The sequence below is a fragment of the Canis lupus genome, chromosome 15 (assembly GCF_011100685.1).
Source record: "Canis lupus familiaris isolate Mischka breed German Shepherd chromosome 15, alternate assembly UU_Cfam_GSD_1.0, whole genome shotgun sequence".
In the NCBI taxonomy this organism is placed as follows: domain Eukaryota; kingdom Metazoa; phylum Chordata; class Mammalia; order Carnivora; family Canidae; genus Canis; species Canis lupus.
In genome coordinates this window covers 22,569,610-22,593,792 of record NC_049236.1, presented here as the reverse complement: position 1 = coordinate 22,593,792, position 24,183 = coordinate 22,569,610, and the positions used below count along the sequence as shown (strand labels likewise).

At 35.1% G+C, this 24,183-nt stretch overlaps 1 protein-coding gene across 1 annotated transcript in view; it reads left to right on the top strand.

Moving 5' to 3' along the window:
* PPP1R12A (protein phosphatase 1 regulatory subunit 12A) overlaps window positions 1-24,183 on the top strand; it is a 139,265-nt gene that overhangs the window by 57,311 nt on the left and 57,771 nt on the right. The window contains 3 exon segments of the mRNA XM_038558529.1: window positions 6,882-7,000; window positions 17,078-17,237; window positions 21,295-21,439. Coding sequence (XP_038414457.1) covers window positions 6,882-7,000; window positions 17,078-17,237; window positions 21,295-21,439 — 424 coding nt within the window.

The window sequence follows — 24,183 nt, the reverse complement described above, 5'->3', positions numbered from 1 at the left end:
GTGGTGATGCATTTTTAGGGATATGCACTCTATATTTTAGGAATAACATTCTTCACAGATTAGTACTGTTGGACAAGAGATCTCGACAATGGTAGTGAAATTGGAAATGGGGCAGATCTAGAGAAATTTGGAAAATAGAATTGATATGGTTTGGTGTGATTCACTGGATCTAGGTCATGAGGTAGGAGGAAAAATCAAAGGTGGTAATAATGCCTGATAATAGCTAATGTTCATTGAGTTCTTAATATGTGCTAGTCACTGCCTAAGTCCTTCAAATATATATAATTTCAGTCATCCTAACAATCACATGAAAACATGTTGTTACCACCGTCCTGCATGCCTATATGCAGTATTATAAACCTCAAAAACTTGGAAGAATGACAAACAAATTGTAAATTTGGGTGTAGGCTCATTTGGGAGCAAACTGTGATCTAAACTTATATGAAGCTATTTATAGTCTTTGTTTATCCCATTTACTATATGTTTATTTTCTGCAAAAATATTAATGTGTTTGGTTATGAAGTACTGCCTCAGATTTAGTGGGGGTTTTACATAATCTGCAATATAATCTTTCTAAAATATGAAACATTTGAAATTTGGGTTTGGGTAAGTGATGGTAGGCCTGTATGATAATTCTTCTTCTTATAGATGAGGAAACTTGAATCAAAGACTAAATCACACACAGTAAGTGCCAGAGCTAGGATTTGAACCTCACCAGTCTAACTTTTCAAGTCTGTACTTTAAACCATTACACTGTTTTGCCTGCCTGTCTGACCTTTGTAATTGGGAAAATGATGCCTTTAGACTTACTAAGAGATCTAAAGGGGGGGGGGGGGTGCAGAGAAGAGATTGTAGTGGAATGTGGTTTTAAATAAGCCCTAATTGAGATGCTGACGGTAGTGCTGTAGGAAGCCAGGAATATATTGAATGTGTTTATAATGCATATACTGAATGTCATGAAGTTTAAGATGCCATTGTTTTATCACTGTCATTATTTTATATGCCAACTAAAAAAGGTTAAAAAATGAAACTATAATACTGTGCGTGTTTGTGTTTAATCACCTAGGGTTTTTTTTCACACAGTATCATTTTCTGTGCAATTTAGAGTGTCATTGATGCAACATTACTAAAGAATGTTTCCTTATTGCCTTTGGGATTTTATTTTAAGCCATTTTGATTTTCATGTTTTCTTGATCTTACTGGAAAGTATCAACAAAAGTTTAAGATGACATCCAGGAAGACATTTTAAGTTCAAGGAATAAGGTACTAACAATGCACATAAGTTGACTGAAATGAAAATAGTATAAATAGCTATGACTGAGGTCACATGAGGACATATAATCACAACCATGTTGTGTGTGCCATGTGCCCAGTAGCCATTGTAAGATACATGGATTATAGCATTCATTGATTGTAGAAGATTTCAATGATGTTAAAATGTGAGGGAAATGTACATTTTAGAATTGTTGTAAAGTGAGTAGGATTTTTGCCTCTGGGAATTGAAAGTTGCAGTATTAAAGTAAGACAGTAGTGCATTTAATAGATTTTATTAAACAAATATGCCTTTTCAGGAGTTAGTGCATCATTAAAGAAGTATAGAACTACTGTTCTGGGGAGTAATTGAGAGAAATAGGAAATGCTAAAGACAGAACCTTGAGGATGTCCTATATGTAAAGGACAATAGAAACAATTTAAATACTTTGCCACATTTTTATTATTTTTTTTTAAGAAATGATAATCCATGTTCCTAGACAACTGAAAAATAGGCCCTAGTTTCACAGATATATTCATTTCTCTCACTAGTGTTAGCCTGGTCTTTGCTATTGCATAATTAATTATATCTGTAATATAATTGTGGTTAAAATCAGTAATGTTCTAAACATTGCAATTTGACAATAAAAAATAAAAGAGAATTTCTGCTTCTGGGAAGATAGACTAGATGTGGTGTGGTTTTTCCTATTCCTTCTAAGAACTACTAAAAACCCTGAACATTATATATAAAACATAAGATTCTGAGAGGTAGGAAGAGAAGGCCTGATGGCTAAACATCACAGGACCCACAGGAGAAAATGTCCTAGCTTTTCTTTTTGCCTCATGTATTTTTGAACTGAAAAACACTGATAATCCAGAAGCACAAATGGGCACACCAAAAAAAGAGAAAAAGTCCCAACAAAAGCCTAATCTTTTTAGCCAAATACTGGGAGAGGGGTACCCTTGCAGGACAGAAAACTTAAAAATAGTAATAACCACTCTACTTAACCAGGCAAAGTCCACAGGGAAAAAACCTTATTCTCACCCATGCCCTCACCTGGCAAAGGCAAGGTAGGGAGTATAGACCTCCACCTTTACCAGGCTATATTGAGGTACGCCCAATAGTCCTACTGCAGTGATGTCAGATTAGGCCAGAGCCAGCCAATACTTTAATCCCCACCAAATGATTAACTAGCCCTCCCCACCCCCACCTGTATTACATACCAGCCAGCTCCTACTCCTTCCTGGGGTGTGTCTGAAGAGGCCTAGTGGAGAGTGAATACTTTCACCACCACCCACCAGTAAAGATCCCTACCTCCCTCACCTTATAGTCGGAAGCCACATGGTAGTAGTAATGAAGCACTTATACCCTTTTCATCCAGGGAGATATCAGTGAAGGCTTTGTGGTAAACTAGAACAAGGAGCCACCACCCCATCTCTGGCCTCAGTGGAGGCTGAGTGGGGAACCTAGACTTCTGCCCCCACCTTGTGGTAATGAAATGGCACCTCCATAGCTTCCTCTGCTGCAGCAGAGCCAAACAAAGCCAGCTAACAGAAGATTTAGGCAAGATCTAGAGTCTTTTAACATAACACTCAAAGTGTTCAGATTTCAATTGAAAATCAATTGCCATAGCAAGGAAATTCCCCAATTAATGAAAAAAGACAACCAGTAGAGACCAACATGGAATGACAGAGATACTGCTCTTAAAATTATCTGACAAAGTATAGACCAGCTATCACGAAAATGTTTCAACCATTATGAGCATACTGGAAACCAAAAAATTAAAATCTCAGCAAAAAGAAAGTCTTCAAAGAAATAGAAGATATTCAGAAGAATCAAATGGGAATGAACTAAAATGTCTAATAACCAGAATAAAAGTGGGTATGCTCAAGAGTGGAATGGAAGGGATAGAAGAAAGAATTAGTGAACTGAAAAATGGATCAATGGAAGTTATCAAATCTAAGCAACAGAGAGGAAATAGACTAAATTAAAATGAATAGACCCTTAGAGACTTGTGGGACTATAACGAAGACCTAACATTTTTGCCATTAGAGTCCCAGAAGAGGAGAAAGAAGGCACGGCTGGAAAAGTATTTAATGAAATGACAAGTGATGGGTCAGCTATTTTTCATTGTGATATAGAACTTCAAGAATGAAATAGCAAAATGCATTTCCACTGAAGATGCATGAGGGTTTATACTTATTTTAGGATTTTTGTTGCTCGGAGACTACCAAAAGAAAACAGCATGTATTTCTTCTTAATAGTATAATGTTCTGCTTATCCATTTTTGAAAAGTTCAGGTAGTTCATAATTCTGTCACTAGATGACTTTGAGGAAGTCATTTTGATTTTCAAAGAACAACTATTCCAGTGGTATTCTTCTGACTCTCTGATAAACAAACAAAAATTTATTGTAAAATCACATAATATTAAATTTACCATTAAGTGTACAATTCAGTAGCATCAAATATATTCACATTGTGCGGCAGATATGTAATTTTTCATATTGTAATACTGAAATTGTATGCACTAATTTCCCCTCTCCTCTACCCTCAGCCCTTGGTAACCAGCTTTCTATTTTCTGTTTCTATTATCTTGATACTTTTAGATACTTCATATGAGTGGAATTATATAGTATTTGTCCATTTGTGACTATCCTCTAATGCTTAGCACAGACCTTGAGGTTCAGCTGTATAACAGAATTTCCTCCTTTTTTTTTTTAAGGCTGTACTTACTTTCTGATTTTTAAAGACTCCTGTATTGATTACATGAAAAGTTCACGTATTGGTTATAATGACTTCTTGATACTAGTGTCCCTACAGTGAGTAAAAAAAGTCAATATACATTAAATTTGAACACTAAATATATTCAGCTCTTGATGATGGAGTGTCTTCTCCCTTCTCTCTTTGATCCCTATGTTCTCATTAGCTTCTACTTTAAAGACAATTTTCTTTAAAAGATCAAATTTTTTGAATGAAAACCATTTCCTTTTCTCATAATCTCGTCTACAAATTGGTTTTTTACAAAACTCATAATCCAAGACAATTAATAGAGACTGTCAAAATTTGTCTTCCAAATTCAATTAACACTAAATAATTCTAACCCAGATAGAATCCTGTGAATTTATTTAAGGTACCATATCCAAGTTGCAGCCAATAACTTGGTTAAGAACTTCTACCTTTTGGCACCTGAGTGGCTCAGTTGTTAGGCATCTGCCTTCGGTTTAGGGTCCTGGGATCAAACTTCACGCTGGGCTCCTTGCTCAGTGGGAAGCCTGCTTCTCTCTCTCTCTCTCTCTCTCTCTATCAAAAACAACAACAAAAAGAATCCTATACCATCTGTCAGGTTTTTAAATTAGGACGTGTGCAAATAATTTTGTAAAAATCCATGTGAATCATGTCTTGATTTTGTGGTTAATTAATTTATCCAAAATTACTTACTGGCTCAAGGTGCTAGATTATTATAAATTTCAATGAAACTGGCAACTTAAGTTTTTTTTATTTCTATAATCTATAAAGAATTTCATCATTTGTAGGCATCTCCAGTGTTGGCCTCATTTGTATTGCTTGAGAAAATCATTAACCATTGTTAAGGCAATAAAACTGCTTTTTCTTTTTTCTTTTCTTTTCTTTTCTTTTCTTTTCTTTTCTTTTCTCTTTTCTTTTCTCTTCTTTTCTTTCTCTTCTCTTCTCTTCTCTTCTCTTCTCTTCTCTTCTCTTCTCTTCTCTTCTCTTCTTTTCTTTTCTTTTCTTTTCTTTTCTTTTCTTTAACTCTAAAGCATACCAGAAAAACTACTCATCTGAGAAATAGCCCAATTTTCTGACTTTCAATTTGGGACTTCTATGTGAAATCTTTGCTTTTTTCTTTCCAAGAAATCTTAAAATAAATATGTGTTTCCTAATTAGCAGTCACATGAGCTGCTTATAATACCCCAGCTTTTTTTGTTCTGAAGGAAATATAGCCATCTGTTTTCAGTATCTCGAGGGCCCCTCACAGTCAATTTCTGGTATTCCAGATAGTCTGTACTATTTTATTTCACATTATTTTAAACATTTCTAAGTGTGATGATTTTGCATGATGGGATAAAAGATAGAATTTTTATTTTATTTTTAGACATTAACTTATTTAAACTTCACCCAGCCCTGTAATTTGTCCATAGATTAGGCTTCAAATATTCTAATGAATGTCACACAGCTGTCAAGAAGCAGAGTTGGGAGCCTAACTCAAAGTACACAGAACCTAAATGTTTGTGCTTTTTTTTTCCCCACAACCAATCTTTGGATGGCTTTTTGAGATTATTCGTGGAAGCTAAGAATTAATACCATGAGATTTGTTTGTTTGTTTATATCTTTTAAAAAATGTATATTTGCAAGTGACAGTTCTGGAGTGCAGATTTTTGTGAATTGTATGAATGTATACATATACCTAAACTTTGGGCTCAAGAATTGCTCCAGGCTCTGTTTCCTGCCAGTAGTTTTGGAACTTTACTCTTGTTAGTTTCTCTTAACATCCTTCCTGTTTATATAAATTTTGGGTTGTCTGTATTTGGCTTTGACCTGGTATTTCCTTGAGACTCTGCTTCCCATGTAGTTCCCTGTGCTGCAAGCACTGCAGCAACTCTGAGGTACTCCTTTCTGTTTTTATATCATATGAATGATTTCTACCTAAGCAAAATAAAAGTGTTTCATATAAGGATGCCTAATTGTTTGGTTGATATTTTGCCTAGCTAGCAGATTATTTATGTATTCTCCTGGCATGTAGCACAGCTTATTATACCACTTACATCTTTTTTTTTCTCTTTTGCTCTGGTCTCATTTATTAATTTATAGTATATAAATGTTCTCATTTAGTTTTATATTACATTTTTTAAAACTCTGAAACAAAAAGTTGCCTCAATTCTAATATGACTTTGTAAAAAAAATAAAAAGTCTTTCATAGTATCATTTCAGGCTGTCTCCACCAAAATTTTTCATTACCTCCATATTGACTAGTTTCCTAACTGATCTCCATGTCTCCAGTCTCATACAATATGCAGTAGTTTTTTTTTTTTTTTAAAGATTTATTTATTTATTTGAGAGGGAGAGGAAGAGAACACATGTGTACAAGCAGGGGGAAGGGCAGCATGAGCCGCTTATAAATTTTTATGATTATAAATTTAATGAAGATCATAAAAATGAAATGTTACCTTATAGAGAAAGAAATGTTTACAATAAATTATCAAGTATAATGTAAAAGCATCAGGCTACAAAATGGTCATGATCTCAAGGTCCTGGGATGAAGCCCTACACTGGGCTGCATGCTCAGTGGGGAGTCTGCTTGAGGATTCTCTCCCTCTGCCCACCAGTCAATATAGAGCTAATAAAAAATTTTAGTGGAAACAGTATGAAATCCTATGAAAGACTTTCTAATTACCATTAAATAACACTTTTGTATTAATAAAGCAATATATGTACATTATTGAAAAATTAGGAAATATAAATTAAAATAAAACATGCTCTACTTCTTTAAAACTTAACGCATCTAGCGTTGGTTTTTAGTGTTGTTCTTACATAGAAGTTTTTCTCATTTGCTATGCGGTTAAGTCTTACTGATACTGTCATTACTTAACTATCTTCCCTTTCATTTTATAGATTTTTGATTGGTCAGGGAGCACATGTAGGAGCTGTCAACAGTGAAGGAGACACACCATTAGATATTGCTGAGGAGGAGGCAATGGAAGAGCTACTTCAAAATGAAGTTAATCGGCAAGGTAATGTAAAAGCAACCTAAATGGAAGAAACGTTTAAAACTGTTTTAGGGACACCTGGTTGGCTCTAACAATTGAATGTCTCCTTTCGGCTCAGGTAGTGATCCCGGGGTCCAGGGATTGAGTGCCATATCAGGCTCTCCATGGGGAGCCTGCTTCTCCCTCTGCCTGTGTCTCTGCCTCTCTCTGTGTCTCTCATGAATAAATAAAATCTTTTTAGACAAACTGTTTTAAAAAGAATATGATATTCTTTTTCAGTAAATTGAATATTTATTGAAATATTGAATATTGAATTTTTTTTTCAATAAAATAATTGTTGATATTGAGGGAGAAATCATAATTTGATTAGAAAAAATCACTTTTGATAATAATATGTGTATGAGTCTATTTGAAAAATATAGGATTCTCAATTCTATATCTTTTTAATATTTTTTAAATTGAAAGAAGTGTCATAAGTTGTAGGATCAGACATAAAATTACGGTAGTAAAAGTTTTGGAGAGAAAACAGGCAGAGAATGATGGGGAAGTGCACAGGATGAATGAGATACATTGCAAATTTAATTAGGGTGGTCAAGGGCAGCCTGGATGGCTCAGAGGTTTAGCGCCGCCTTCAGCCCAGGGCGCGATCCTGGAGACCCGGGATTGAGTCCCACGTCCGGCTCCGTGCATGGAGCCTGCTTCTCCCTCTGCCTGTGTCTCTGCCTCTCTCTCTCTCTCTCTCTCTCTCTGTCTCTCATGAATAAATAAATAAAATCTTCTAAATAAATAGATAGGGCGGGTCAATAAGTCCTCACTGACTAGTGGGTTTTTAAGCTAAGATCTGAATGAGATGAGGCAACTAACCATGCATCTAAGGAAAGAACATTCCAAATAGGGAACTATGAGTGAAAGGATGGGAGGGTACATGGTTATTCAGAGAAACTGTAAGTAGACTAGTTACTTTAGTAGACTAAAGTGGGCAAAACAAGGAAGGGACTAGAGGGAAATGATATCACAGAGGTAACAGTGAACCCTATCACATTAAGGCCCTTTGGGTTGTTGGAACGACTTTGCCTTAAAAAATGACTCTGCCTAAAAAAACGACTTTGGCTTTTTAGGCAGACAGAAGTAGGAGCCAGTGGAGGAATTGAGATGAAGGAGTGACATCTGACTTACTTTAGAAAGATCTCTGTGGCTATTATATTGAGAATAGATTGTAGGAAAGTAAGAGCAGAAGTAGGTGGTAGTGGACAAAGTGATAAGAAAAGATTGGATTTTAGATACATTTTGAAGGTTTGGTCCAGAGGATTATTGAGTGATTAAGGGTAGAGTATGCAAAAATGAAGGTGTAAATGAGATGTGAATATTGTGGGAAAAGTAGGTTTTGTGGGGAAAGTTCAGGAATTTATTTTCAAATGTGTCAAGTATGTTTTGCTGATTAGATATTTAAACAGTTGAATCTGTGAACAGAGAGAGCTACAGAAGTAGAGCTATATATTTGAGAGACATCAGTTTATAGACGAGGAATGATTATTTATGGATAGAGTTATTTAGGAGCAATGAGTAGTAACTGATTGTGGTAGTAATAGTTTCACAACTTTGCAAATATACTAAAGACCACTGATACTGTAAATGATACATGAATCGTATCTCAAGATATGTATATAATACATAATATATTTATGTTTTATATGTATATATAATATCTTTATATAATCTAGCAATTCTTTAGGGGGGTATGTTCTCAAAAAATTAAAAGGAAGGTTTCAAAAAGATATTTGTACACCCATATTTATAGTAGTGTTATTCACATAACCAAAAGATGGAGGTAAAAAAGTATCTGATGAGTGAATAAACAGATTGTGGTATATACATACAATTGACTATTCAGCTTTCAAAAGGAAATTCTGATATATACTGTAGCTTGGATGAACCTTGAGGATATTATGGTAAGCAAAATAAGACCATCACAAAAAGGCATATACTGTATAATTCTACTTACCTGAAGTACTTCAAGAATCAGATTAATAGAGAAAATAAGTGAAATGATGGCTGTCAGGAGGTAGGAATGAGGGTCTTTTTTTTTGTTTGTTTGTTTAATGGATGTAGCATTTCAGTTTTGCAAGATGAAAAGAGTTCTAGAGATGGTTTGCACAACAGTGTAAATGTACTTAACACTGCTGGACTGCATACTTTAAAATGTTAAGATGGTAAGTTTTATATTATGTGTATTGTACCACAATTAAAAATTAATATGTATAAATAAGTTTGCAGGATTTCCACTATATTCCATTATAGTTAGCAATATATTTTATTTAGACAGCAATTAAATGAGTATTATCAGGAGAGAATTGTGTTCTAAGGTTTGTTAAAGGAAAGGTATGGGATATTGTTTTAGAAGGTTGGCTCTTATGAAGTATGGTTCACCATGAAATAGAAGCAAAGGAGTAGAAGCTAAAGTACTAAATTAGTCCCTTGGAAAGAGATTTTTATTCCTTGGATTAGGAAAATTCATAATGACTACTGAGTGTTTTTTTAAAAAAAAAAATCTTAAGGGGTGCCTGGTGGCTGAGTTATTAGTTAAGCATCTGATTCAATTTTGGCTCTGGTCGTGATCTCAGGGTTATGAGATCAGGCCCCACATCAGGCTCCACACTGGGCTTGGAGCCTGCTTAAGAGTCTCTCTCTCCTTCTCCCTCTGCCCCTCCCCACCTCACATGCATGTTCTTTCTCTCTCTCTCTCTCTCTCTCTTTCTTTCTCTCTCTCTCAAGAAAAACAAAACAAAAAACTTAAGACGCCGAAGCTAATAGCTAAGTGCCTAAGTAGAGTTGAGGAATTTTTTTTTTTAAAGATTTTATTTCTTTATTCATGAGAGACATAGAGAGAGAGAGGCAAAGACACAGGCAGAGGGAGAAGCAGGCTCCATGCAGGGAGCCCGACATGGGACTCAATCCTGGGTCTCCAGGATCACACCCTGGGCCAAAGGTGGGTGCTAAACTGCTGAGCCACCCAGGGATCCCCCAGAGTTGAGGAATTGTAATAGGTAGTTGAAGGTTCCTGAGGCCCAGGAGAAACAGAGCATATTAGAAAAGTAGTTGACAACTGGTGCTTGAATAAGTACACAGAATAGCTTTTAACAGGCATGTTCTAGGCAGGCATTTTGGAGTGATGAGATATTCAAGACTTGAGGAAGCTGAAGGATAGATATAAAGCATCACAACCTAGGAAGTAGACTACCTTATCTGTCCATATCTTGCTCTGATGAATGCCTGGATAGATAGCTGACCATTTCCTGTTAAAAAACACTAATTTTTTATACTATCTAATATTAGCAATAATTATAAACTAGGAAAGTCATAGAGGTGTACTGAAAATTTCTTTCCTTTGGTTTCCTTGTATATAAAGGAAGCTTTTGCAAGACTGATTTTAATTGTAATGATTCATTCAGTATTGATTAGTGTGCCAGCAAATGATCTGAGTGCTGGGTATTATTAAAAAGACAGAGAGGAAGGGAGGGAGGGAGGGAAAGAAAAAGGAAGGAAGGAGAATCTTTATTCTTAAGGATTTCACAGTATATCAGAAGTGGCAGATATATAAACAGAGCTTCACAATGCAGTGTGTTATGTGCTAAAATACAGATAGGGACAGGAGGTTGCAAAGAACAGAAAAGCCTTTTGACTGACTGCTTCCAATAGTCAGTATGGGTTTCACAGTGATGACATTAGAAAATGAGTTTGCCTAGCAGAGAAAGGAGGTGGTGGACAAAAAAGGCCTGTCAGGCAGGGTATCAGTGTGTGCAAAGAAAAGGAATTGGAGACATTGCATATGTGGAGAACTCATTAGAAGAGGAATGGAGATACAAAGTCAGGATGGAATTAGTAGGAGTAGGAGGGCGAGACCTGAAAACATTTGCTGAATCCAAATGGATTATAGGCATTATAGGCATTAGATGCAGCAAAGATCTCTAAGCAAGAAATGAACCTGATCAGATTTGGTTTTTAGAAGTATAGTTGATGGCAGTTCGGAGGATGATTTAGAATGGAAAATACATGGTGGCATATCTTCCTTGAAGAAGGCTCTTAAATTAGTCCAGCTGAAAGGATAAAACAATTACATTTAATATAGAAAAGAACAGGCTGTCTTGAGGAAATATTAAGGTAGAATTAAAACACTTTGGTGAATAATTGAATGTGGAGGTAAAGGAAGAATTGAGGCTATTTGCCTCCTGAAGTTTCCGGTTTAAGAATTAATGATGGCTGGGGCACCTTGGTGGCTCAATCGATTAAACCTCTGACTTGACTCAAGTCCTGATTTCAAGGTCCTGGGATCAAGCCCCTCATCAGAATCTGCAGGGTGTCTGCTTGTCCCTCTCTGTCTCCCCTCTCCCTTTTGCCCCATTCATGCTCTGTCTCTCTCAAACAAATAAGATCTTAAAAAAAAAAAAAAAAGAATTAGTGATGATTAATTTCAGAAAATGTGGGATAAAACAGGAACAGATTTAGGAAGTACATGAGTTTGTTTTGGGATATATTGAGTTTGTGGCAGCCAAAGGACATCCAGATGACAGTATTTGGTGCTTTGTTGGAGCTTAGGCACTGTCACAATGGAAAATGTACATCTAGGAGAATAGTAGATGAGGAGGAATTCTGGGAAATAGGTGAGATGACCCTGGAACTGAAAAGTGAAAAGCTAATACTAATAATAGTAGCTAGCTCTTATTAAATGCTGACAGTGTATGCCAGGCATTGAGCCAGGGGGCTTTAAGTGCCTCATTTCATTTCATTCTCACAACAATTCTAAGAGATTACTACTACTATTACCCCCATTTTACAGATGGCTGATTGAGGATCAGTGACTTACCCAAGATCATATAGGTAGGAAGTACTACTGTAGTTCAATCCCAAATAGTATGACAGATATCTTGAACCCACACTCTTCACCACTGTACCATACTGTATTTTATTAAGAATGTCTCCGGGATCCCTGGGTGGCGCAGCGGTTTGGCGCCTACCTTTGGCCCAGGGCGCGATCCTGGAGACCCGGGATCGAATCCCACGTTGGGCTCCTGGTGCATGGAGCCTGCTTCTCCCTCTGCCTGTGTCTCTGCCTTTCTCTCTCTCTCTCTCTCTCTGTGTGACTATCATAAATAAATAAAAAATTAAAAAAAAATAAGAATGTCTCCTAGAAAATACTTCATGGTGTTCATTTTACTTGAATTATGGGAATACATGAACTTATATAGTATAACTTTATTCCAGAGAAACAGATTATAAGGATATTTCTAATAAATTTTAATAATCCTAAAAAGAACACCTTAAATGTACCTCTTATAGTGATAAGATTTCTCAAGATTTATTTATCCTGATATAAACATTTTTACTTAATATTTTTAAATTCTTCAATTCTTTCAGCTCTAATTTCTTATTTAATATATCTGATCAATAACTGGTTATGCTGGGATGCCTGGGCGGTTCAGAGGTTGAGGCCTGCCTTTGGCTCAGTTCGTGATCGTAGTGTCCTGGGATCAAGTCCTGCATTGGGCTCCCCCATGGGAGAGCCCAGTTCTCCCTCTGCCTGTGTCTCTGCCTCTCTCTGTGTGTCTCTCATGAATAAATAATAAAAATCTTTTTTAAAAAAATAACTGATTATGCTTAATTAAATTGCCTTTGAAACTAATCCTGATTTGGGGCTCCCTTGCTGGCTCAGTTGGTAGAGCATATTGACTCTAGATTTCAGGGTAATGAGTTTGAGTTCCGCATTAGGTGTAGTGTTTACTTAAAGAAAACAAAACAAAGTAGTAATGATTGAGCAGTAGCTAAAAGTATTTCTGGTTTATATTTTAATGCAATTGTCTTTATTTAGCTTGGGACACAAGTCAGTCAGTCTTTGTATCTCTTAATTGTGCCCAAACTCCGATTTATTTTTATTGTTTCTCATGAAGAGATTGGCTACATTTCAATCTTATATTCACTGTTTTTCAATAGTAGTGACGGATGTTAATAATCTAATCACTTTGGATGTTAATAATCTAATCACTTTGTTATATTATACTCAATCTAGTTTTGGTATCTATCGGTTCATTATTTAAAAACCTTGCAATTGTAGTAGGTGGGCTAAGGACCAGTTAAATGGATTGTAGAATTTTCTGGGACACCTGGGTGGCTCAGTCCGATAAGAGTTGGCCTTCAGCTCAAGTCATGATCAAGCCTGGCATCTGACTCCCTGCTCATCAGGGAACCTGCCTGTCCCTCTGCCCCTCCCCCTGCTTCTGTGCACATACTCTCTCTCCTCTCTCTCTCTCAAATAAATAAATCTTAATTTTTTTTTCTTTCTTTTAGACTGTAAAGCAAGAAAAGAGAAGTAGAACCATAGGCATTTAGAGCTGATAGTAATAATTAGTATCTTGGTGCTTACTCCTGATCTAAGCATTTCACATATCTTAATTTAATCCTCACAACAACGTTAGGGGATAGGTGCTTTCATTACCCTTTTTTTTTTTTTTTACAGATAAATATTTTACAAATAAACTGAATATTACCAGAGATGTCTTGCCCAAAATAAGAGAGCTAGTGAATGGTTGATGAGAGATTGAGACCCAGCAATCTAGATTCAACTTCAGTGTTCTTAACGCATTATACTAATATTCAAAAAAGATAGCTTTCTCAAGGTCACCAGCTAGTTAAAACAGTGGAACTAGAAAAAGAAGTGTGGTAATATGTAGTACAGTATGGGATTTTTTTCTAGATTTTAATGAACTAAAGCAGGGTTTGTAATTAAACAATAGTATTTAAATTTTTTTTTAAATATGAAAGAAAAGTCTTTCTTCCTAACTGGGTTTTCTTAAGCATAAGAAATTTCCCTTCACACATACTTTAATTTTAAACTTGAACTGTTTGTTTTTACATATAATTTATATGAGCATGATTTGGAGGCAAAAGAGGGTAATTGCTTTGTACTTAGATAAGGATAGCCCCCTTTTTGGGGAAATCTTATTCAAAGTTTCTTTCAAATGTGATAATGAAATATAAGTCTCTAGTCTGAAGATGACTTTACCTGTACTTAATGTAATTTGAGGATTTTAAAAGTGTTTTCAGTTATGGTCTACTTTTTATTTTTTATTTTATTTTATTTTATTTTATTTATTTATGATAGCCACACAGTGAGAGAGAGAGAGAGAGGCAGAGACACAGGCAGAGGGAGAAGCAGGCTCCATGCACCGGGAGCCTGACGTGGGATTCGATCCCGGGTCTCCAGGATCGCGCCCTGGGCCAAAGGCAGGCGCTAAACCGCTGCGCCACCCAGGGATCCCTATGGTCTACTTTTTAAAAGTTGAACTTCATTTGAGTTAGTTTAGTTGTGCCTTGAATAAATGGTGATTTGCTTAGGCAAGGGAAGGCTACATCTTCTTTATCCATTCATCTTTCGATGGACACCGAGGCTCCTTCCACAGTTTGGCTATTGTGGACATTGCTGCTATAAACATAAAAGGGAAGGGAGAAGAAATGTGTGGGAAATATCAGAAAGGGAGACAGAACATAAAGACTCCTAACTCTGGGAAACGAACTAGGGTTGGGGGAAGGGGAGGAGGGCGGGGGGTGGGGGTGAATGGGTGATGGGCACTGAGGGGGGCACTTGACGGGATGAGCACTGGGTGTTATTCTGTATGTTGGTATATTGAACACCAATAAAAAATTTATTAAAAAAAAAAAAGGGAAGGCTCTAGTCCATGTAGAAGATAATAGCTTGTACCACAGCACACCAGTGTGATGTACTTGACCTTTGTAGAGATCTAGATGGTAAGAACACTGAATGATGCTAGAACAGAAAGAGTAGATATTAAAAGTGCATTGAGACCAAATCATATAAAAGGCTTTGTCTACACAAAAGAGCTTGAATTTTGTCTTATAGGAGGTGAACAGCCATTGACAAATTTGTGTAGAAAAGTGAATGATTATATTTTGATATGGAAAACCAGTCTGACAGTGCTGTAGGAAATGAATCAGAAGGTACTGAGGTTGAGTTTAAGGGCTAATAGTATAGTCACAGTGTGGGATATAGGACATGAACTAAGACAGTGATGGACTATGTTACCATCAAGAAGACAGTCTTGGAGATAGCGGTTCATAGTCTGTGAACTAATTGGATGAGGGCTGGGAGTAAAGTAAAGGGAAGGATTAAGGATGTCTTCCAGGTTGCTGGGTAAGCAGTGGTACCTAATATAGTAAATACAAGAAAGCCAGCAAGTCAGCTGGCTAAGGAATTTGAGTTAAGATTTTAGCATTAAGTTTCAGGTGCCTATGGCATATAATTTTATCATTTGCCTAGTCTTGACTCTTTTCTGTTCTCCAAATTCAGATATCCAACTGACTACTTGATATCCAATCAGATGTCTGTCAGCGTATCTCAAACTTCACATTTCTCATACTGAAAATTTAACTTTTTCAATTGCTCAGGCTGAAAACCTTTCATATGTGACTTCTCTTTTTCTCCTACATCCAAACGAACAACAGATTCTCTTGCTATACCTTGAAGAATCCAGAATCCAACTTCTTTACTATCCTAGGTTAAGCTAGTATCATCTCTTATTTGAATTATTGCGGTAGCCTCCAATTTGATACCTCAGTTTCTTCTCTTAACTTTTCAGCTTAAGTGATCCTCTTAAATTAAGTCAGATTGTGTCACCCTGCTCATTGTTCTCATTACCCTATAGATAGCCTGGCCTTCTAAACAGAAGAACATTCCAGGCAGGCTTCCTACCTCAGAACCTATTAGGACTTCCTCTGCTTAGAATGTCTCCCAAATTAGAGTATGACTATCCCTCTACTTTTTGTCGTAATGTCAGCTTAACAAATAGAGTGTCCTTTACCAAACCATATAAAATAACAGCTTTTTATCATTACCCTCTGTCCCTTTACCTTGTTTTATTTTTCTTCATATATGTATCATTTTCTGTCATGTTAGAAGTTCATTTCTATACCCATTGCACCTTAATAAGAAGTACCTGACATCTAGCAGGCACTCGGTACATACTGATTGGGTGGGTAAATGGATAAATGGATGAATGAAAGAAAAAAAATCCTGACCAGACAGTTGGATACATGGATGTGAATTATAGGAGAGATCTTAGCTGAAAAGATATGTTTGTGTAATTGTTTTTATTTGTTTATTCATTCATCATATAGTTAGTATACATTTACTGATCCCTTTTTACTTTATATTAGGCACTCATCTAGACAGTGGGGATACAGGGAAAAAAAGCAATTTCTTTACCTTTAATAAGTTCATTAGGTTCTTGGAGTCAAACTATAGATGCATTGTGGTGTATGCTGCTTATAAAATAGCCAGCATTTGAAGCCATGAGACAACATGAGACCATTTAGGAATTTCAAGATTATCTTTTCTATTTTAATTTTTTCTCAGGATTTTGAGCTCTTTGAAAGTAAGAAAGAAGTAGAATATCCTGTTCATTCTTGAATTCTTCCCATTCTTACCAACTCCATGTATCTTAGTGCTTAATTAATGCTTTTAAATGAATGAACATCTATCTAACTTACTAAAATTATAATGCTGATATTATTAGTGAAGAATGTACTATGTTATATATGTTGTATATAAAGAGTTTGGTAGAGAATCTTCTTGAAAGCCTGGTAAATTTTAGATGAAACAGCACTTCTGAGTTGAAGTTTCAAGTGTTCAGTAAATATTTCCACCTAGTAGGCTAGAGTTCAGACTAGTCAAAGCAGTTAGATTGAAATTTAAGACTTAATTATGCTTTGTTTTGTCTTACTTTTAAACTAAAGGATGGTGTATGTAAGGAAATAATCAAATTTTAGAAACAAAAGGATTTATCAGAAAAGGTAAAAGAAACCCGAAATAATATTGTGGGCCAAAAACTAATCAATAGAGAAGGCTAATAAAATAGCTACAGTATTCCCACATTTCTTCATTGAACCAACTTATTATTAACAGCTCATTTTTCAAAAATAAAATTTCACTTTTAATTTTTATTTAAACTGGAAATGTTTTGGATAATTTTATTTCCCAACATAGAAAAAAGATTTTCTATAAATAAAAAATAAAAGCAATTTTTATTTTATCAGGGGTTGATATAGAAGCAGCTCGAAAAGAAGAAGAACGAATAATGCTTAGAGATGCAAGACAGTGGCTAAATAGCGGCCATATAAATGATGTTCGGCATGCAAAATCTGGAGGGACAGCACTTCATGTTGCAGCCGCTAAAGGCTATACAGAAGTTTTAAAGTAAGTATTGTTTTTCAGTCATTTTTCTACTTTAGTTTATTTTCTTTATTTACTGTCCCCTTAAGATATTTGCAGACGTTATTTTGAAAGTTTATAAAAGTTATTTAATGTCTATTTATAGGGGAAAAAACTACCTTGAATATTATTGCTTAATTTTTAAAGCCCTTTCTTTAATCTTGAATTTTGATTATTCTACTATTCTTTTCTTTGGTTGTAGTTTTTCACTAAGTCAACTTAGTGTCAGACAGCCATCATACATTACCTTCTAGGCTGGCAAATTACTACAAAGACATTTTGATGTTCCCAGATTGGCAAACTCTGGTTACTGAGACTAAGAACAGTATTATATATAAACATAGAAACATAATCATCAAATTCAGAGAAATTGATTCCTAGTGAATATTTATTTACATGTAATTTATCTAAAATGCAGTTTTCTTTTTACTACATAACACTGGGACTCAGAATGCTTTTAGCATAATAATAAATATCAAGGTATTAGTAACTGAGACTTTATAGGGATTGGCAAATTTCCTTGAAACATAACTTTGTTATATCAGAATACATTTTTTTTCTACTTATGCAATAAAAAGGTGTTGGTAGCCATATGAAAAAATAATTCAGTGCATAACTTTTGTTATGTGTATGTGAAAGGAAATAAGACTAGCCTTCCGCAGAATCTTCTGCATCCTTTATATTGTTATGTTCCACTAGAGCTTCTAGTATCAAACTATTCTCCTTATTTCCTCTGCTCAGTGAAAACAGTGAAATTCAAATGGGTCAGCTATTCCCAAGTTTCCTCCTTTTTTCAATCCCTATTCACTTCAATAACTGAAATCTCTAGAATAGTGCAATTAACTTTTAATTACCTTTTCTTGTCCTCCTATGTGCTTCTTTCTAATCTAAAACTTAGCAAAGTCACAAATCCTGTTAGCAGATCATGGATAAATTCAGTGACTTGACAACAGCATTTTTTTAAAAGAAAAAATTAAAAATATTAGAGGATTGCATATAAGAGAGGTAATATTTTTTGAGTACTAGATTGCACTGTAAAATCATTTTCTAGACAACTTCCAAGTGGTCTTTGTAATTAGGTAGTCTAGGTTCTTAAAATTCTTTATTAAGATTTCAGTGAGGAGTAGGATATATTTTAAATTCCTCAAATCGGTACATGAGACCATGAGTCGTCCTTTGAAGCTAAGCTGCTACCATTGCTCCTCCGGTGTGCATTATTCCAACTATATATATCTACTTGAAGTTCTGTCATGATGTCTTAATGCCTACTTTGTTTCTGTCTAGATACCTTCATTCACCATCTCTTCAACTTGGAGGCAAATTCCTTTCGATCCTTTGCTCAATTCAAGGCTCTTAAGCCTATGAAAAAACATGCTCAACCTTATTCATAATAAATACAGATAAAGCTTCAATGAATTACCATTTTTCATCTGTGATATTGGCAGAGATTAAAATGTTTGGCACACTGTGTTGGCAAGATTGAGGAAAAGGCACTCTTACGTTACTGGTGAAAGTATGACAATTGAGCAGATTCTATCAAAGTAACAGTTATTCTTTGGCTTAGCAGTTAGTTCTACCTCTAGAAATATTTTTTTACAGATTTCTCACAGGAAATAAGGTATGTGCTAACCACATTGTTTGTAATAGGAATAGGAGAATATTGAATAAATTTTGGTACCTCCTTTCACTGGAATACTCCTATAGCAGTTAAAACACTACATATAGATAATAGAGCACTAGGAATCATTAACTGTAAAAAAAACAAAAACAAAAACAAGGGCAGAAGTATTCATCATTTGTGTTTGTATTTCAAAATTTGAGGAGAACCTACCTGGCTAAGTCAGTGGAGCATGCATGCAGCTCTTGGTCTCAGGGTTGTGGACTTGAGCCCCATGTTGGGTGTAGAGATTACTTAAAAGATAAAATCTTCAAGAAAAAAACATTTTTTAAATTGTATTTGCAGATACATACGTAAAATCTCTCTAAGGATCCATTCAAGATTAGTAGGATATTGGGGACCTGGGTGGCTAGTCAGTTAAGCATATCTGCCTTTGGCCCTGATCGTGATCTCAGGGTCCTAGAATTGAGCCCCATATCGGACTCTCTGCTCAGCGTAGAATCAGCTTCTCCCTCTCACTCTCTCTCTATGCACATGCTCTCGCTCTCGCGCGCTCTCTCTCTCTCTCTGTCTTTCTCTGTCTCAAATAAACTCTTAAAAAAAAATTAGTAACATAGGTATCTAAGGAAAGGAAAACTGGTTGGCTAAAGGTCAGCAGTGGGAGTATGATTTCCCTATATAGCCATTCTTTTTTATTTTTGAACTTTGTAAATATATTATTATGAAAATAAATAAAAATATGTATGAAATGAAAAATAAATAGAAGATATTGGTTTCAGATGTAACCTTCCCCCCACCCTTTTCCCCACAAACACACACAACCCCTTTCAATTGATTTTGGTGATTTTCAACTCTGTACTGCCGTTGCATCGCCATGTCTTTGAGGGTTGTTTTACCTGACTTTTGTCTTCCATCAGAATCTCCTTGAATACAATAAGTGACTGTTTTATTTTTTTGAGTATTGTATGGCCTGGCATAAAGAGAGAGCCCTGTGGTTATGGAAAAAAAAATATCTACCTTTCTGTCTTTCCTTTCCACATAGACTCCCAAGTACTTACATAATTTTTGCTGCTCAGAATATTTAATATTATTATTGTTCATATTTTTAATGGGGGTTTTATTTTTAATATCTTACAATATTATTCTGTCTCTGTTAACAAAGTTTCTGATAATATATGGTAATGGACACATTTTTTTTAAACTTTAATCTCTAGACTTCTATCTGTTAGCCTGTTCTTTAGATTGGAGGCTCTTAAATATTGGTCTGCAGGCAGGTAACAGGAGACTTACTAAAAACGTAAATTGGCAGGGCTTATCTCCGAATGTACTGCTTTATTCCACAGGACTGGGGTGGAGCTAGGGAATATTTTTTTTTAACAAGCTCTCAGGATAGTTTTTAGATCCAGAATTGGAAACAGATGCTTTACATATTCATAGGAAATAGGGGATCTGTTCTTGTAACATAAATAAATGAAGGATTGTGTATTAGCTATCACTGCCACCCCTCCTATAGGTAAAAAGAAGCCCTTCTCAAGCTCAGCTTCTTGGAAAGTAAGGTAAAGGTCAACCAGATTTCATGAGTTGTAAAGAATTTACTGTTCGCCTGTGTGTGTGAGGCTGTGCTATGTGCAATTTATAGAACCATTCTTTGCTCTTTTGAGCTTAGTTTCTAAACAAAATAAAAGTTAATGTCAATATACAGTTAGGAGGGTATACAAACATAATTTATACAGTTCTTTGATTGTATTAAAATGTATTCCTCCTTTCTAGCCTTGTTGATAATTAGAATACCTGCTTTCTTACTGCTGCAGAAAAGTAGAATCGACCCCTTAATATTGGTTTTGCTTTGTTTTGTTCCTAAAAGATTGTCATTTCCCTCTAAAAATTAGCCATGGTAGATCATTAAGGTTTGTGAAAGCTTTCCTCAATTGCAAGGCAACAGAAAAACTACAAAAAAACTTGTTTGATCCCAGTATATTTTTAGAACACATTTAGCCTGAGATGATATATTATATGGACACCCGAAGACTTCCCTACAATAAATCAGTTTAACATACAAATTGATCCAGGAGTTTTTGAGTTCACAATGAAAAATTAATGGCTTTCCTGTGAAAATTTCAGCTATAATTCATACTAACAAGAATTAGTCAGTGTTACACCAAACCGTAAGACTTACTAATCATTAGGAATTAATTAAACCTGAATGCATTAATATGGCAGTAGTTCAAGATCCTCTTTGGTAAAGTTTTCTGAGAATTATTTTCTTTTGTCCTAGTTAATTCATTGAAGGGAAGGGAGAAGATGTGAACTAGGAAAAGAAATGCATCACAAAGTTTTATTAACTTGCATGGTATAAAGCTAGAGGTTATATTTTCTCATTTTTAGATTTCTTAATGATTATCTAACTTACTATAATTTCTTTAGACTTTTAATACAGGCAGGCTATGATGTTAATATTAAAGATTATGATGGCTGGACACCTCTTCATGCTGCTGCTCACTGGGGTAAAGAAGAAGCATGTCGAATTTTAGTGGACAATCTGTGTGATATGGAGATGGTCAACAAAGTGGTAGGCCTTTTAATTGTATTTTAAATATTTAAATTTTTAGAAATATCCAATAGCTTTTATAAATAAATGTTTTAAAATCCCCCAAATTTTGGAATATAAATTATATAATTGTATTAAGTTTTATGAACTGTACAACATTTTGTCAACCATTTATGATTTTTATTATTGATTGTTAAAGTGTTTCTCAGCTACTTGTGAGGTAGTTTTGGTCTTGTTCCTCAAAGAAAGAAGCATTACTCTTTGAGTAATCAGATTACCATACATAATGGAGTAGATTTGGGTACTTTGGAATTCATAAATTAAGAAAATTATGCATTTCTCTGTGAATGTTCTCTCCCATCACTCTGAGTTGAAACACATACAGAAATATATTTCTATTTCTCTTTAGCTGATGATCTTAACAGCTTGCTTACAGTAGCTTTTTAAATGACTTGGATAGTGGGGTCTTACAGTACGTGAGAATAGTATAACCAGGAAGTTTTAAAATAAAAAAATAAAATAATTGAGATCCAACATCTAGTTTAGTTTTGCAGATGAGAAAACCGTTTATGAGGTAAAAGATTTACTTAGTATCACCCAATTAGGTATAGAGGAGCGAATGTCATTTCAGTGTTTTGTACAAAATCATGAACAGATTCAGGTTACCCGATTTCCTATTAGATCAGATACTTTTTCCTCTGCTCCTTCTAAGCACCATCAGTCAGTTACCAGTGTCACCAATATTCCTATTAGTTCCCTCCTATTCCGTGTTCATGATTCTTACCATCTACCAACAGTTGAAGAGCTTAAAAACACATCTCCTCTAGTGGGCTTGATTACCCTTAACTTGCATAGAATATCCCTTATATATTGCATTGTCTAAGATAATGTAGTAGATTACTTAGCAGAAGTTCCTAAGATGATCTCATTTTATTCCATTGGCTCCATCTGACTCTGCTGTGTCCATTAATATAAGTGCTAGTACTGATTATGCTCTGATTAACTGCAGTTTCTAACTGGGGATCTGCAAAGGGAAGAGAACAAATATGATATACCATATGCCCAAGATTTCCTGTGGGTGTTTGGAGGTTGGGATACTGCACTACTGTGCAGATTTATGTCCTAGTTGCTGACATAAAACAATAAAAAAGCCTCTGAACTCCTTTGTTCTTTCTAGAGCATTTCACGTGTATATTTATAAATATGTTTTAAGTAAGAAATGTGCAGGCAAGTAAAAGTCCTAGAAGTGGTGAAAATCTCAGGAAAATCAAGATAAAAAATGTTTGAGAGTGATCCAAATGTTTGAGGCTCTAGGTACAGGTTTGCTTTTATACATAAGTATAAAGTCTTCAACCTAATTTTGTAGTCAAAACTTTTGATAATTTGCTCTATTGTTTTTTATTATAACAGTTTTCTGTTTTGTAATCAGCATTAGAAGACAGATGTTGCTACTGTTAAATTTTAGGTAAAAGGCCCGCTAATTTTAGCTTGACATTTCATATTTCCTCTCCTTCGTGTAGAAATTCCCCCAGCAGTTGGGATTTTTCTGAAGAAATTAGTAAATACCTTTTATATTCTAATCTCTGTTCTGCATTCCTGTCTTTTTCCCAAACAGCATCCCCTAACGGCCATTTGTCTGTTGACATGGACATTACTGGTAATTGGTTCATTCATTGGTAGGGGTCTCCAGATAAGGACCAAAAGAGAAGCTTATTAATAGAAATGGTTTTCCAAAAACATTGTATCATTTTCCAGTTTAAACATATTTTGGTAGTGAATCATAGGCAATATATAGTATGTATGAAAAAATTATTGTAATATGTTCTATAATTGTCTAATTCCTATGCGGTACAGTTGATTATAATTATGCTCGAAGAGAAAGACTGCATATAAGTCGTTTTGCTTCATCTCCTTTTGTTTCTATCAATTAGTAGCAGTTTCTTGTGCCATCCTACGTTCATACTCCCCTCATCATTCAGTATCTTTATATGATCTTAAAGAGTTATGCCCCATAATTCCTTAGAATTTTATACTTTTCAATTTGTTTTCACATATATTCTCTAATGCTATCCTTTAACAACCCTATAGAGTTTGAGAACATAATCAGAGAAGTCAAGTGATTTTCCTATAAGTCCCTAATAATTAGTGTAATTAATTGAGAATAATTTATTCTAGGAGTGCCTGGGTGACTCAGTTAAGTGCCTGACTCTCTTGGTACTGGCCTTTAGGTCATGATCTCATTAGATCAAGCCCTGCATTGAACTCTGTGCTTAGCTGGGAATCTGCTTCAGATTCTCTCTTTCTGGCCCTCCCTGGACGTGTGGACGTATGCGTGCTCTCGCTCTCTCTCTCTCTCTCTTGCTCTCTAAAATAAATAAGTAAATCTCTTAAAAAAAAAAAAAAAAAAGAATTTATTCTGCTAAGTCCCTCTGCAGCTTCTTCTTAGTTTTTTATTTCTCATGTTTTATATCTCCAGATACTAACTCATGAGTTATAAAAATACGATTTTAAAATTTTATCAAAATTGGATTTTCTCTTAAAATATCAAATTTTAAAGATATCTTTTAACAGCAAGAAGCTACATAATGTATGTAGCATTCTAAAGGCTTTTATGCCATAAGTATTCCAAAATGCAAGCATTTTTGTTGTTATTGGGAGGGAGACTGTATTCTATAGTAATGGAAGATACTTTTACAAGACTTAATTTTTAAAATTTTAATTTTATAAATTTTACTTGTGTGAGTTAATCTCTTATCACTGGCTGC